At 44.4% G+C, this 14,530-nt stretch overlaps 1 protein-coding gene across 3 annotated transcripts; it reads left to right on the top strand.

The window, feature by feature from the left end:
- Positions 1 to 1,306: 1,306 nt before the first annotated feature.
- Positions 1,307 to 13,353, top strand: LOC6588719 (protein timeless). Of its 3 annotated transcripts, none has more exons than XM_026989146.1 (14): positions 1,768 to 1,990; positions 4,086 to 4,316; positions 4,378 to 5,968; positions 6,038 to 6,179; positions 6,250 to 6,755; positions 6,824 to 7,022; positions 7,096 to 7,223; positions 7,283 to 7,436; positions 7,505 to 7,657; positions 7,728 to 8,079; positions 8,369 to 8,657; positions 8,723 to 8,824; positions 12,133 to 12,549; positions 13,055 to 13,353. In XM_026989146.1, the coding sequence occupies exons 2-14, from the start codon at positions 4,220 to 4,222 to the stop codon at positions 13,212 to 13,214; spliced, it is 4,290 nt and encodes a 1,429-aa protein (XP_026844947.1). In that variant the 5' UTR covers positions 1,768 to 1,990; positions 4,086 to 4,219; the 3' UTR covers positions 13,215 to 13,353. The 3 variants fall into 3 exon arrangements, with proteins under 3 accessions (XP_026844949.1, XP_026844947.1, XP_026844948.1); XM_026989147.1 differs by having other exon boundaries at positions 4,074 to 4,316; XM_026989148.1 differs by lacking the exons at positions 8,723 to 8,824; positions 12,133 to 12,549; positions 13,055 to 13,353 and adding an exon at positions 1,307 to 1,342 and having other exon boundaries at positions 7,728 to 8,400.
- Positions 13,354 to 14,530: the final 1,177 nt, after the last annotated feature.

The following is a 14,530-nucleotide window of genomic DNA, read 5'->3' as shown; positions in this document are numbered from 1 at the left end:
GCCGCGCCGCCCCATTCCCATTCCATTGATCCCCACAGTTCATTTACAGCCGCGAATTGTTGACGACGCGTCGCTTTCTGGGGCTCTTGCGCCGTAGAGCAAAGTCCGAGGTATTCAACCCACTCTGTCGCAGTGCGTAGACCTCCTCCCTCCTTCTCGTGCTCGTGTGTAAGAACCAACTGTTGACTTCCTGCCAGAGGGTTAGGCAACAGAAGTGAGCAGTCGGGCAATCATCATTCAGCAACGTCATAATCATTCAGCCACAGCCGAACGGCGAACACCCTGCCTGTCGCAAATGCCTATAGATATGTGAAGCGAGTCGTGTCTAATCGACTCCCCATTGTGTCGAAAGGCTAAGGGAAAAGCGTTTAAAGCTAAGCGGGTAAAGCAATGTCTTTACACTGAGAGAAAATGTCTCAAATGGAGCTACAATTGAGGAATTCTAATAGCCCTAAAGATTGGTTCTTAAAATGGAATAAGAGCAAAGATCTCAAAGTAATATGGAAGAAGAGATCTCTTTTGGGTTAAACGATAATTTTTTATTCGGAATAAGATTAACATGTATTGTATTAAATAATTTAAACATATAGTTAACTATGAGAAGGCCGAAAGCCGTGGTCACCCTTAATAGGTAATTGTATACTGAATGCTGCAATCATGAGATTATACTCACGAAAGTGTACACTATTATATCTACATTCAATTTTCATAACTTTAGATACTTTTTCTTTACCACTTTAAGATTAAATTATTGATCCAATAACGTGAGATTTTCGCCAGTGTATATGAATTTGTTGCTGGCATAGCTGTGTTGCTGCCTTGCTATTCATGGTTATCGAACATTCTCATCCACTAGACAAACAAACGTGCCGCACGTTGTCGCTACACGTGAGTGGGGGCACTGTCTCACTTAGTCAGAGCGAGAGGGCCAAGGCAGAGCTGTTCGCTGCTCTCACGAATGCGGCACACGGTACCCGAACGAGACACGAACCGAGGGGCCGGCGACAACTTGTGGCTCTGGGGGGTGGCTTCGGCTTTTGGCATCTCATGCGGCTGCAATGTGAATAACGAATATTGTGTGTTCGTGTGGGTGTATCTGCCGTGTTCGGGTGTTCGGCTGCTCAACGATTGCTTCGGCGTTGCAGCGCTGCGACTGCAGCAGAAGCTATTAGATGCGGCACGCAGAATATAAGTAGCATACAACTCTCAGAGTTTCTTCAAAGCGGTTCGATTCGCGCAACAGCAAACATACTCCCAGTAATATATAATTAAAAATATTCCTAATATTTCAGAAAGTTCTTGAGATATTGAATCTATTATATTAATTGGGGTTTCCCTGATTGTAAGTTTCACATAATAAATCATAAAAGTTTGTCAAACATTGTTCCAAAAAGTAAAATCATTTCCAATGCATTCGGAAAATGCATAGCAGAAGTATTTATTTTTTATTATTATTTTTGTAAAAGTGTGTGCATATATTCGTGTTTTGGTATTGGTGCAAGTGAATGACTATATCTCTGTCCCTTTCTTTTACAAAGACAGCAATTGAAAAAAGTGGATTTTAACTCGCACGAGTATTATAGGTAGTTGGTGGATTTTAGATTAGACAGACTTTAAAAAGAACATGCCCAGAAAGAAAACTATAATTAGTGAGAATGTGCAGAAGATCGAGACCTCAGAATGTGATATATATGATATAAAATAAAACATATAACAGACCTATAGAAAATCTAATCGAAATATCAATTATTTACAAACTATTTTCAGAGTTATATAGCACATCAGAGTTTTCAGACTAATAAGTGTGATTTTTACGGCACGAAAAAGTACACACAAAAAACAATATTAGAACCAGATAAACCCAACCAAGTGCATGGAAAAGCTCAACGAAATAATCTACCAGACATATTTCGCAGAATTCAAATCACTCTCAAACCACGGTGGAAAACCAGACATATACCCAGACAGAGGCAGAAGAGAATATAATCCGGTAAGAGACATAGAGAACACGAGCATTAAGAGCAATGGGGCGGGCGGGGATTCACGACCTATCACAGCTGGCACTCACGTAGGCCCCTTCTGAAAAGCACAGAAAAGCTGAGGGAAAAAAGCTTGAATTATCGCCAGATTTGAATAAGAAATAATTTATAGCTTAATATATACATATATTGGTATGATATTGAATGTTATCAAAGGGTTTTTCATGTACAGACATGTTCCATATTCTTTCTCATTATTTCCAAGAAAAACTGGAAAATTCCCAATAAAATTCTGTCCCAAAGGCTTATGTAAGTTGCAGCCGTTGAACTGCCTGCAATTGACAGAATTGGAGGCCTGGCCTTCAATTGTTGGGCTGTCAAAAGAAGTTCCACAAACATCAAACAAATTGGGGGAATTACCGTGCCTGTCGCTCTGGTTTGCTGTACCACAAAGATTCTGGGGCGGACACCATCCATCCATCCATATTTCCCTGGGTTCTAGGCATCTTTCTTCCCTCAGCCTCATTTGATTTTCAAAATATTTGTTTATTTATCTTGGCTTTCCATTTAAAATGCAAAATACGAGCTAGGTCATTCGTGGAATTGCTTGAATGAAATTCTTTTTCTCAGTCAGTCAGAAATTCAGTCATGAAGCCAATGCGCATATCATTTGCAGTTTTTCTTGTTCTTGGCTTCGCTACGAGTTTTATGTAAGTTTCATTCTATGATTTCATAACCAATCGACGGAAATGGTATTGGGGTTGCACGGAGTTCTCTATAGAGATTGATGGACGAATAAGATGCTTGTAAAAATTGGCGATTTTGTTGAATTTATAACTAATAGTTTAAAGGCTATAGAGATATTCAAAAGTGCCATTGGAGCTTAGCAGGATATTCATAAAGAAAGTATAAACTATACATATTTGTGGAAGATAATCTTTGGGAAAACAAGAATTTCTTTAAGCGATATCTCTTCTATATATTCAAGAATTTTACCTTTAAATTCCATTTAAATTTGAAATGTTCCCTTTCCCAGGCTTTGGCTTCTCTTAATTATAAATCTATTACCTTTAATTTTTAATTTTGTTCTAACAGAAGGGGATTATTTCCTTCATATCCCTTCAACGGATTTTCAAATGCGTGCTATTTAACGTGCTCGCCTAAAAGCTTGCCACACAATAGCCATGCCCCAGCGCCCTAGCCAGTGCCCTGCCTCTCAAAGCTTTGCTTCAAATATAGCGTTGCCTATTAGCCAGGGAAATCGACTGTACCATCAGAACAAAGCAAAACAAAAACAATTCAAAGTCAGTTAAGAGGAAGCCATAAGAACGGGGGCCCCAGGAGCTGTGTAAAATTTTCCTGCTGCCAATTCAGGCGCTAAAAATACCTCAATGGGGGGTCTCGACAGCGTCTCAATTGTTTTCTGTCTCTTCTGGCAGCTGCCACAGCCACACCCCCTGCCACTGTGGCCCCTATCTCACACCAGAAAACGGTTTATACAATCAATTTGAATCTCTGTGTGAGTCACATGCGGCGACATGCCTCTCCTCTCGAAGCTTTTCTCTGGTTATGTGTGCATCGCCATCCCCATCCCCATGCTCAGCCTCCGACTTCGTCTTTGACTGCGACTGGGTGAAGGTTGGCTTCGGGAATTTTCTAGCTGGGAAAAGTGTTGTTTCTGGGAATTTTCTTTAGCCGATGTGCCTCTCGGCTACCCAGCATGACGGGTGGCAACAGGGCTGCACGCACCTGGGCACGTGTATGGGATTCTTATTACGCTTCATATGAGAATCCTGCAACGACACGACTGCTGCCAGAGCTGCACATTGCATGTTGCGAGCATTCGATGGTCACATGCAGTCAACTCTTGGGGGGCTTGGGGATTTGGTTTCAGCTGCTGAAGAGGAGCTTGACCTTCTGGTTTTATAATTAAACGCCAGCCCAGCTACTTATTCGACTTTGTTGTGTGGGAACATTTCCTGAATGAATCGATATGAATTGGTTATGTTTCAATTGTAATTGATCATAATTAGCATCTGCATTTATGTTTTTATCAGAGTATTAGAGTTCTTAAAGTTACATTAACAAATTCAGTTTCCTACCTAGTTGCAGTTACAAAGGACCCCAAAAGGACCATCTTGCATGCTCAAGAACGACAATGAGCACTGGAATTATACAGGATCAGCTCAAGATTAAACACGACTACAATTTTATATAGACATAAAAGAGAAAAAAAGATTATGGATTGGTTACTAACGGCGCCACAGTTGCACAGCGCATTCGCTTCGCTGGGTTCCCTGGAGGGTGACACCTACGTTGTCAGTCCGAATGCATTGTGTAAGTAAGCGAAGCGCCATGCCTCTGAACGATTTCAATAAGTCGGATATTCCCCCTTTAGCCATTCTAGAGGAGATCAACCACAAGCTCACGTATGAGGACCAAACGCTGCGCACCTTTCGCCGGGCCATCTGCTTTGGCCAGAATGTACGATCCGATTTGATACCATTGCTGGAGAATGCCAAGGATGATGCGGTACTGGAGTCGGTTATCCGGATACTGGTTAATCTCACAGTGCCGGTGGAGTGTCTGTTCTCCGTGGATGTGATGTACCGCACCGATGTGGGTCGTCACACCATCTTCGAGCTGAACAAGCTGCTGTACACCAGCAAGGAGGCATTCACCGAGGCGAAGAGCACCAAGAGCGTGGTGGAGTACATGAAGCACATCCTGGAGTCTGATCCCAAGCTGTCGCCACAGAAGTGTGACCAGATCAACAACTGTCTGCTGCTGCTGCGCAACATCCTTCACATACCGGAAACGCACGGGATTTGTGTGATGCCGATGATGCAGTCCAACAATCTGCATGGCATCACCATGCAGAACACCATTCTCTGGAATCTGTTCATCCAGAGCATCGACAAGCTGCTCATCTACCTGATGACCTGTCCGCAGCGCTCCTTCTGGGGCGTCACCATGGTGCAATTGATCGCGCTGATCTACAAGGACCAGCACGTGAGCACTCTGCAGAAGCTGCTAGATCTCTGGTTCGAGGCATCGCTTTCGGAGAGCTCCGAGGACAATGAGAGCAACACGACACCCCCGAAGCAGGGCAGCGGCGAGTCCAGTCCCATGCTGACCTCGGATCCCACTGGATCGGATTCCTCGGACAATGGCAGCCAGGGACGCGGTATGAGCATCAGCATGAGCCTGAACATGAGCATGAGCATGAGCATGAACGTCAGCATGAGCAGTCTCTGTGGCAAGAAGGAGACCCCCGAAGAGCGGCAGCTGGCCTTATGGGAGGGCACCGAAGCCACTCTCCAGGAGGTGAGCCGCAAGGGTCAGGAGTATCAGGATGCTATCGATGCCAAAGAGCGCATGGGATCTGCTGGGATGGACGATGATGAGGATTATGAGGACTCCGATTTTATACATCTGCAGCTCCACCAAGCCATGCAGGCCGAGGAGGAGGACGAGGAGTGTGACAACGAGGTGGCGGCCGCGTCCTCGGAACCCTTGAATCTTAAAACACAACCAGCTGACAATGTCAACGACACTACCACAACCACGAGCCTATCGAGCAGTATCATGCCGTTCAGGTCACCCCTGCCCGTCGGCAGTCGGCCATCTTACTCGCATGCCCCGCCGCAGCACCAGAGCTATGCGGCCTATGTGGCAGCCATCAAACTGAGCCAGAAGTCCCCACATGCCGGCAAACTGCAGCTGACGAAAGGCAAATGCTGTCCCCAGAAACGAGAGTGTTCATCGACGCAGTCGGAGCTCTCGGACTGCGGCTATGCCACGCAGGTGGAGAACCAGGAGTCAGTATCCACCTCCAGCAACGATGATGACATGCCGCAGGGCAAGCCGTTGCACCAGAAGCCGCCATGCAACACAAAGCTCAGGAATAAGCAGCGTCCAATTCTGCCGCCCCTGGACAAGAAGGAGCTGCGGCGCAAGAAGCTAGTGAAGCGCAGTAAGAGTAGTCTGTGAGTATTCAAAAGAACTTTTGGGGGTTACGGCGAGTGTATAATCTAAGGTTTTTACACCCAATCCAGCATCAACATGAAGGGCCTCGTGCAGCATATACCCACGGACGATGATATTGCCAATCTACTCAAGGAGTTCACCGTCGACTTTCTCCTCAAGGGCTACAATTATTTGGTGGAAGACCTGCATGCCCAGTTGCTCACAAATACAGTAAGTGGAAACAAACTCAAGCCCTAAGCCATGCCAAAACCATACACTAATCCTCTAATATGTTCAACAGCTACCCATTGACACGTCGCACTTTTTCTGGCTGGTCACGTACTTCCTGAAGTTTGCAGCACAACTGGAGCTGGACATGGAGCACATTGACACGATACTCACCTACGATGTCCTCAGTTACCTCACCTACGAGGGTGTCATGCAGTGCGAGCAATTGGAGCAGTGTGCAAGGCAACGGGACAGTGACCTGAAGCCCCATCTCCGACGCATGCATCTCCTGGTGACGGCCATCAGGGAGTTCCTTCAGGCCATCGAGGCATACAATAAGGTTTCGCACCTCTCGGACGATGATCGCGATCATCTGCGGCAATTGCACATACAAATAGCGGACACGTCCGATCTGCATTGTCTGTTTGTGCTGCTGCTGCGACGCTTCAACCCCACCATCTATTCGAAGCAGTATCTGCAGGATCTGATCGTGACCAATCACATACTCCTACTCATTCTGGACAATCGACCACAGCTGGATGGCAAAAAGACCGAAAATCTAACACAGCACGTTGCACAGTATGTTTAGAGACTTTCTTTACTTTTCCTGGAGGGACACTTAATAAACGGGTGTTCCATCTATATAGATTCGCCACTTTGGAGGTAATGCATTACTATGGCATCCTACTGGAGGACTTTACCAGCAATGGAGAGTTTGTCAACGATTGCATCTTCACCATGATGCATCATGTAGGTGGAGATCTGGAACAGATTGGTGTCTTATTTCAACCGATCATTCTGAAGACATATTCACGCATTTGGGAGATGGAATTCACTTTGTGTGATGTGAGTTGTTATTGAAAATCGAACGCCTTGAAAGAAAGTGTTTACTTATTGAGTAATTAATTACCATCCATAGGACTGGTCTGATCTTATCGAATATGTCATCAACAAGTTTATGAACACACCACCCAAAACACCCATGACTATACCCACAACATCGCTGACAGCCATGACCAAAGAGCATAATCTGGAGCATGCCAAATGGTAGGTTTTAGAATGAGACTTTTCTTAAATATTATCTTACTAATCATTGCTCTTTTTAGCTCTTGGAATGCCGATGAGATGGATACACTATACTGGTATTTTGTACAGAGCAGGAGCACCAACGATGTGGTCGGCAAAATTGTCCGACTCTTTAGCAACAATGGCAATAAAGAGAAATCTCGCATTTCAATCATCCAGCAGCTGCTGCAACAGGTAAAAAAAACCCCCCACAAAGAATAAAAAAATAATGTCTTCATGAATGATTTCTTAATTTCTTAAAGGATATCATTACCCTTCTGGAGTACGATGACCTGATGAGGTACGAGGATGCTGAATATCAGAGAACGCTGTTGAACACCCCTACATCGGTGACCACCGAATCGGGAATTGAGATGAAGGATGGTGGCTTTGGCAGGCCATCAGGTGATATACAGGTACATTCGCGATTCTGCCCTAAAATTGTGTGTTTACCTAACGCCCATCTTCCTACATTCCTCATTATAGATTCTTCTGGATCTAATCATCAAAGATCAAAAGGGCCAGCACTTGGAATGGGTGCAAAAGGTGCTCTTAGAATGCTGTTACATCAAATTGAACCTCAAGTCAGGCAGACAGATGCCGCACATTATGGAACCAGTGGCCTATCACTACATCCTCCTGCACAAGTCTATCCCGGTGGTGCAGTGGAACAACGAGCAGTCGGCCGCGATGATGTATCAGCCATTCGTTCTGCTCCTGCATAAGCTGGGCATCCAGCTGCCAGTAGATGCGGGCTCGATCTTTGCTCGGATACCAGACTACTGGTCCCCGGCGCAGATGTACGGAATGGCCAAGAAGCTGGGACCCGTGAATAAACGTGAGTTTCAGTCCCACAGATCCCACTTCCCGTCTCCATCCGAAACGTCCTACATTTTACTCAAATGTTGTTGAGGTGATTGTATAGACCGTGTTATCAAATATATTTTGCTCATGCTCCAAAATTTTGATCATGGGAATCCGCCTGAGACCGCCTCCAGTCTCCCCACCTGCCCACCTGACCACCTGCCCCCCTACCTGCCTCACTCTCTCATTGTGTCTCTGTGGTTTGTGTGTGTATCTCGATATGCTCTGTGCCTCTCTCCTTTCTCGCCATCTCGATCTTATAGAAGCCCTCAAGTTCGATGCCACCGAATTGGAAGAAGCAGCCGCAGCCGCTGCGGCCAGTGCGGCGGCCAGTGCTGCATCCATGCGATCCCATCACAACAGAGGACCCCGCAATTCCCTCAGCTCGCAGAGCAGCCTGGAGGTAGATATGGGCGATACAGACGGTGAATTACCCCTCATTCCCGAAGTGGATGCAGCTGTAGAGAAGGCCCATGCCATGGACTGCAGCTCTAGCTCGAACAATGAGTTCTTTGCTGTGCCCAAGGTCAAGACAGCCAATACAATGATGAGGTAAGCAGCATCTCTAAAAATATCCCTTAACTTTTACTTAATTCACATTATTTTTCTTTTTTCAGATATACACCCGATACGACGCCCCCAGTTCCCAATTGGCTGCAGTTGGTCATGCGAAGCAAACGGAATCCACGCCCGGCTCCCATTGGAGAGATCAATGATTGGTGAGTACATAGGGGGCACCCATAACCCCACCTAACTTAAACACAAAACAATTCTGGAAAATCTTCAGATTTATGGCACACGGCAGCTGCTCTAAGGCTCTCCAAACATATTGTTAACATGAGCCGCATGCTCTCTCTCCCTCGGTGTCTGTCTCTGGCCAAAACTGAAAATTTATGAACTTTAAGCCCCGTTTGGGGTCTGGTCTCCTAAATCCGTTCGTACATTTACTTTCGTGTGTTGACAGTTGTTGTCGCCAGTTGCGCACTAAATGTCAGCTCCGTTTTGGCCATTGTCTGGCTCTTAGAACACCCCCGTTCCCATCCCTTCCCTGCCCTCACCTGATCTGGCCAGCCATCTATCTAGATATACATATAGTATGTGGTCATATGTATTTACCTCATCCGCTTTGGTAGACCCCACACGATCACCCGCTGCTCCTGCCACGGCTGCTGCTGCTGCTCATGTTGAACAGCATTTTGCATTTGGTTTTATGACTTTTTGTGTATGGCATTTTGTTGTTACACCAAACTTTTAGATTGCCGATAAATAGCCGGACATACCGATTATAGGATAAAGATGGAAGGGATATTGGGTCTAGTGTGGAATATGCCTGGAGGAACCCCAAGAAGAGGGCGGCGGAACAGAAGTTCAAGACGTTTTATGTCCGTAATCGAATTCATGAAAGGGATAATGGATCGGGATAATGGAGCAATGTACTAAAATTTACTTCAACATTCATCCATTTAGTACAAACCGAACCCCATTTTAACTTTAATTTCATCGTTTTTCGATACAAATCCATTAAAAAGATCCCTTACCTATAGAAATGAAAGTAACTTTTTTCACAAAGAATACATAAACTCCTATCGGATATATATAATATCTTTCATATTAGTGATTACTTCATTAAAAAGTATCTTAAAGTCCTACCTAACCTGTTTGCTTATCCATGGGTATTCCTAATCTCTGGACTTCGTAACATCTGGAACCACTCAACGTAGTCCGTGTTTCTGTAAGAATCATTTACACCTCGGACAAGCTTTGTGGTGTCTGGGGCGCAGGCACAAAAAACAACAGCTATCCAACAATCTATCTAATGCTATCCATGAGATACATGGGCCTGACCTCTGTCAGCGCACCCAACAGCGGCAGCAGCAGCAGCAACATGAAATGAAGTCATCGCGATTAGCACGCGCAGTCACAGGCCCAGACCCAGTCACAGTTATGGCTTTAGCTATAGCTGTTGTATCTGATAGATACCACATATAGAGTCGGTTGTAGCTCGCACCCTACATGCATAAATTGTCCGCATGATAATCTCCCGAGCTGCTGCTGTTGCAGCTGCTCGAACTCCAAACGAGTGGAGTGGAGTGTAAATCAATCAATTCATTAAGCTTATAGGGCACTTAACTTTAATAATCTGAACGAATAATCGACCGAAAATTGTCGGTACCCATTGTTGGTGCACTAATTAGAAATCTGAGCTTAGCCAGAGTTAGCCGCCATTAATCAGACACCGAGAACATCGAGAACACCGATCCAAAAAAAACAATTGTTGTCTGAAATTGACATTTAGCGGAGGTTACACTCTCATCTCTGACGATTACATTTGAATCCTTAGAAGAGGCAACAGCCGGTTTCGGTTCCTCGACCCCATGAGAATTACGAATTACGAACGATCTGAACCAGTTTAAGACTAAAATTTACATTTTTTTTGTGTGTTTGTCTTTGGGTCTTGGGTTCTGCGTTCTGGGAAATATTTTTGCTGATATTTTAGTGCATTCTGTGCCTTAGACACAGACGCAGCCTCTTTTGCCATTGTCAAACGAGTTTCTTTGGTAACTGCTTTTTATATGGAAAGTAAAAGTCAAATGTTATGCGATCCCCGATCCCCAACTACGGTCAGAGGCCTCCACAGGGAGTCCCGCAATGGCAGGCAGTGCAGTGCAGTGCGTGAGTCCCCCAGTTGATATGGGAAATGAGGGCAAACAAGTTCTTTTTATTAGCTCAGCAAACTATAAAAAAACCACTTGACTGGAAAGCTGACTCAATAGTTTGGTTAGATCATGGGCTTTATTGAGAGAATGAGCAAAACATGAATGGCATCGGCCAGGAGGGAAAGTGATTCTTGGAATACCCTAGAATATCCAGCATCTTTATCTATAGAGATATTTAAATCTCTATATGTTGGGAAAAATGCTTGAAAGTAGTCTTTGCCCTTCTGCCTGGATTATATGCGCTACAAGCTAGAAATATGCCTATGATTCATTCAATAAATACCATCTACATATATATCTACACTCCCCTTGATGCCGTAGATTCCCTTAGAAGAGCAAAAGTGTCTCAATCAAACACTCCGTATATGTAATTGCACAACTCTTTTTTCAAAAGCTTAGGCAAATTAACACGCAAGTGGGCACGAGGCAGCTCCACTATTTTTGCTTGTTGTTGTTGTTTCTGCCTGTTACCCTGGGGGCGTGGGCGTTGACAAAAGGCAATTTTCCAAAGTAATTTACTTTGACGCCTGGCGAAAATTGAATTTGACATTTTTCTCATTTTTTGTTGCATGCTCTTTGCTGTTTTTTCTTCGTTTGTTATTTGTTGTTCAACCCACAAGGAAGCCAAAGTGCAGTACCCCGTGGGCTGTGTATTGGACTCTCCAAAGTGTCTGTCAGTCGGTGGCAACACCAAAAGTAGCAGTAGCATGGGGCAGAAGACTACTTGCGAGCCATGTTTCGCTTTGGTTTTCCCAGCTTGACTCCCAGGTTCTCGACCTTCTTTTGGATTTTAGCCACCGATTTTGGGTTTGGCTTTGGCTGCGACTTTGGTTTAGCTTGGTCTGGTGAATATTGCTAACATTTTGCATTATTGCCATGGTCGCTGTTGCTGTTGCTGTTTGCTGCTGTTGTGGCAGCTACAAAGTAATAAGTGCAACATGGACACCTATTGCTCTCTGGCAGAGAGTGGAGTGTTTTGTGCTGTGGATTGCTGTGTGGAGTGGCACTGTAGCTCCATCAATCAGTCTCATAAATCAGTTTAATTATTAAATAAACAAGTTCCAAAAACAAAAAACTTCAGCACTCCAGCACTCCACAGAGTCTCGCTGAGTCACTGGAGTCGAGACACCAATCGGGGGGATGTGGACTGCTACTTGAAGCTGAAAGTGTGAGAATATATGGTATGGAGTACCAAAGGGTTAATTGAGCAACGATCTGTGATGGCTTTTGGGGGAAACATACGAGTATGAACCAATTTCCAATTGCATTCCCCCACTAACCGACTTAACTTTTCTTCTATCCATTTGCAGTATTTCGAGTACAGCAATCGTAAAAGGCGATGACGAGTGCAAAAGTAGCAGGTCCCTGTGTTCGACTATGTATCAGACAGGACAGACGATGGCAATGACGCCAATGCCACCCATGAATGCCATTCATCCGTTGAATACCATGAGCATTATGCCGCGATTGCACAGCATCATGGGGCCGCATAACGAGAACAGCAGCAGCTCTGGCTGCGGCGGTACTGTGTACTCCCAGGCAATGGGCGTACTGATGACCACCTCTGCGGTGGGGGCCATAATGCGTGGCGATGTGGAGGAGGATGCGGCAATAAAGTCATCGTTCGAGAAACTGGAGGTCAAGGGCACGCATTTTGCCCGGGCCAGCCATTTGGAGGAGGAATATAGCGCCATGGTGGCGGATGCCTTCAAGAACGAGATCTTCAAGTGAGTTCCACAACGAAAGCGAGCCGAAACCGATAGCCGAAAACCGAAACAGAACCCCTTCTCCAATCAACGGTACGAGTAAGAGTGGAGCCGAGCCGGGCCCAGGAGTTCGCGATCAGCTAATTGACAATTGGACAGATTGCGCAAAAATGCCAGGCCCGGGCCAGTGACAGAATGTCCGCCTGTCGGGACTGTCGGACTGCCTGGACTGTCAATACTTAAATGTCTGGGATGCCAGACTGCATATCTGCACAGTGTCTCACATAAATTTATGGCAACCAATTATTCAATTTCAGCCATTTGTAACCGAAAATGGGAGGCAACTCCAAAAAGATTTATCTAAGCACTTTTATTTCTTGGTTTCTTAAGATTTCTTTTTCAAGATATCGTTGGAACTTTTTTTGGATGCAAATTATGCTTAGATTTTGGGCTGGGTTTTATTTTTTTTTGTTCGTTTGGGGTCTTGTGAAGATTGTTTCTCATGATGTTCTCATGATTATTGCAGCGACAATGGTTCGGTGGCTTCCGATCTGACGCGAATGTATGTGAGCGATGAGGATGAGAAACACGAGTTCCGTGTGTACCCCGCACATACTATCATTGAAAGCGAGAGCAAAATCTCGTGGAAAGGAGAGAAAAAAGGAAGGAAGGGGAAGGGACAGTAGAGAAGAGAATTGAGTGTGTAATGAACTGTACCTAAAAAACAAACAAAAAAATAATTGTATAACACAACATACTCGTTACAGAAGATATTTACAGACAGTAAGCAAGAAGTTTGTCGAAACAACTCAAAAAACAAAAAAAGGAAACATAAATACCTGAACAATCAGCTATGCAAAGTATAAAATATACCTGAACAATCAGATGTGACACAAAGTGCATAATGAATGAATAGTCAAAGAAATGGTGAAGGCCCAATGATTCTTTTACAGCATAAATTATATTTAATCTAAGTTTTAATAATTAGTTTTTAGTTCCGCATTGTATTCCGTAAACGTACATACCTATATACCGTATATACCTATATAAATGGGCAATGTTCCTGGTTGAAAAGTTCAAATATACACCACAGAGAAATCTATTTACAAACAAAAATCTAAATATTATCGTGTAGTATCGCACCCCATGCAAACGTTCATATATCATATATATCACATAGTATATACTATTGTAACCAACATGAAAATTATTGTAACCATGTGTAGATTGTAGCCATCATAAATTATATACTTAGAGATGTGGTTCTACTAATAAAGCTTTTTATGTAGTAAAAGCTACAAATCTCTGTCTTCGCCTCTGACTGCGGTCTCGAACACGGAATCTAACTCCAAATCCTAAGCCAAATGTGAATAATGTGCAGCAAATTGGCGGAGCCAAAAGATAAACGAGCTGTGGCCAAAGCGAATTAAGGTCATTGGTTGACTTTGCGCTAAGGATTTTGTGGATTGTATGGATTGTGTGGAGGTTGGGCCGAGGCGAGGAGACTCCACGCATGGAGCTCACAAAAACGGTAGCAGACACAGAAACAGAACAAAAAAAATTTAAAAATAAAAATCTACTACTCGGCACAGTGCCAGTCCCCCCAGTGCCAGTACCAGTCACATATTCGGTCTTTCAGGCCACACATAAATGGCAAAACATGGCTAAAACAATTACCAAAATGCGCCCGACCACCACAACAATCGTCCGGCCTAGGCATAAGGCATAAGCATAAGCATACTCGTAGTCGTACAAGAAATAATAATAATAATTGTAGCCAATTGCTGCTTAGTTGGCCAGTTAATTGCAACATGGCCCAGACGACAGTCCCAGCCCCATTCCGTCTTGGACTCCACTCCACTCTCGATGGCCATCACGATCGCCGCAGTTCTTAAAACAATCGTATGCTTGCAGAGTGGGTTGTATATTTTGGAAGGTAAGTGATTCACTGCAGATCGGAACCAGTCCAGTTCGGATATCAAAGTCATATTTGGTCTGTTTT

This window comes from Drosophila persimilis, unplaced genomic scaffold (assembly GCF_003286085.1).
Source record: "Drosophila persimilis strain 14011-0111.01,24,50 unplaced genomic scaffold, DperRS2 tig00000191-arrow-pilon, whole genome shotgun sequence".
Lineage (NCBI taxonomy): Eukaryota > Metazoa > Arthropoda > Insecta > Diptera > Drosophilidae > Drosophila > Drosophila persimilis.
The sequence above is the reverse complement of the archived record's forward strand: the minus strand, read 5'-3'. Positions and strand labels throughout refer to the sequence as shown.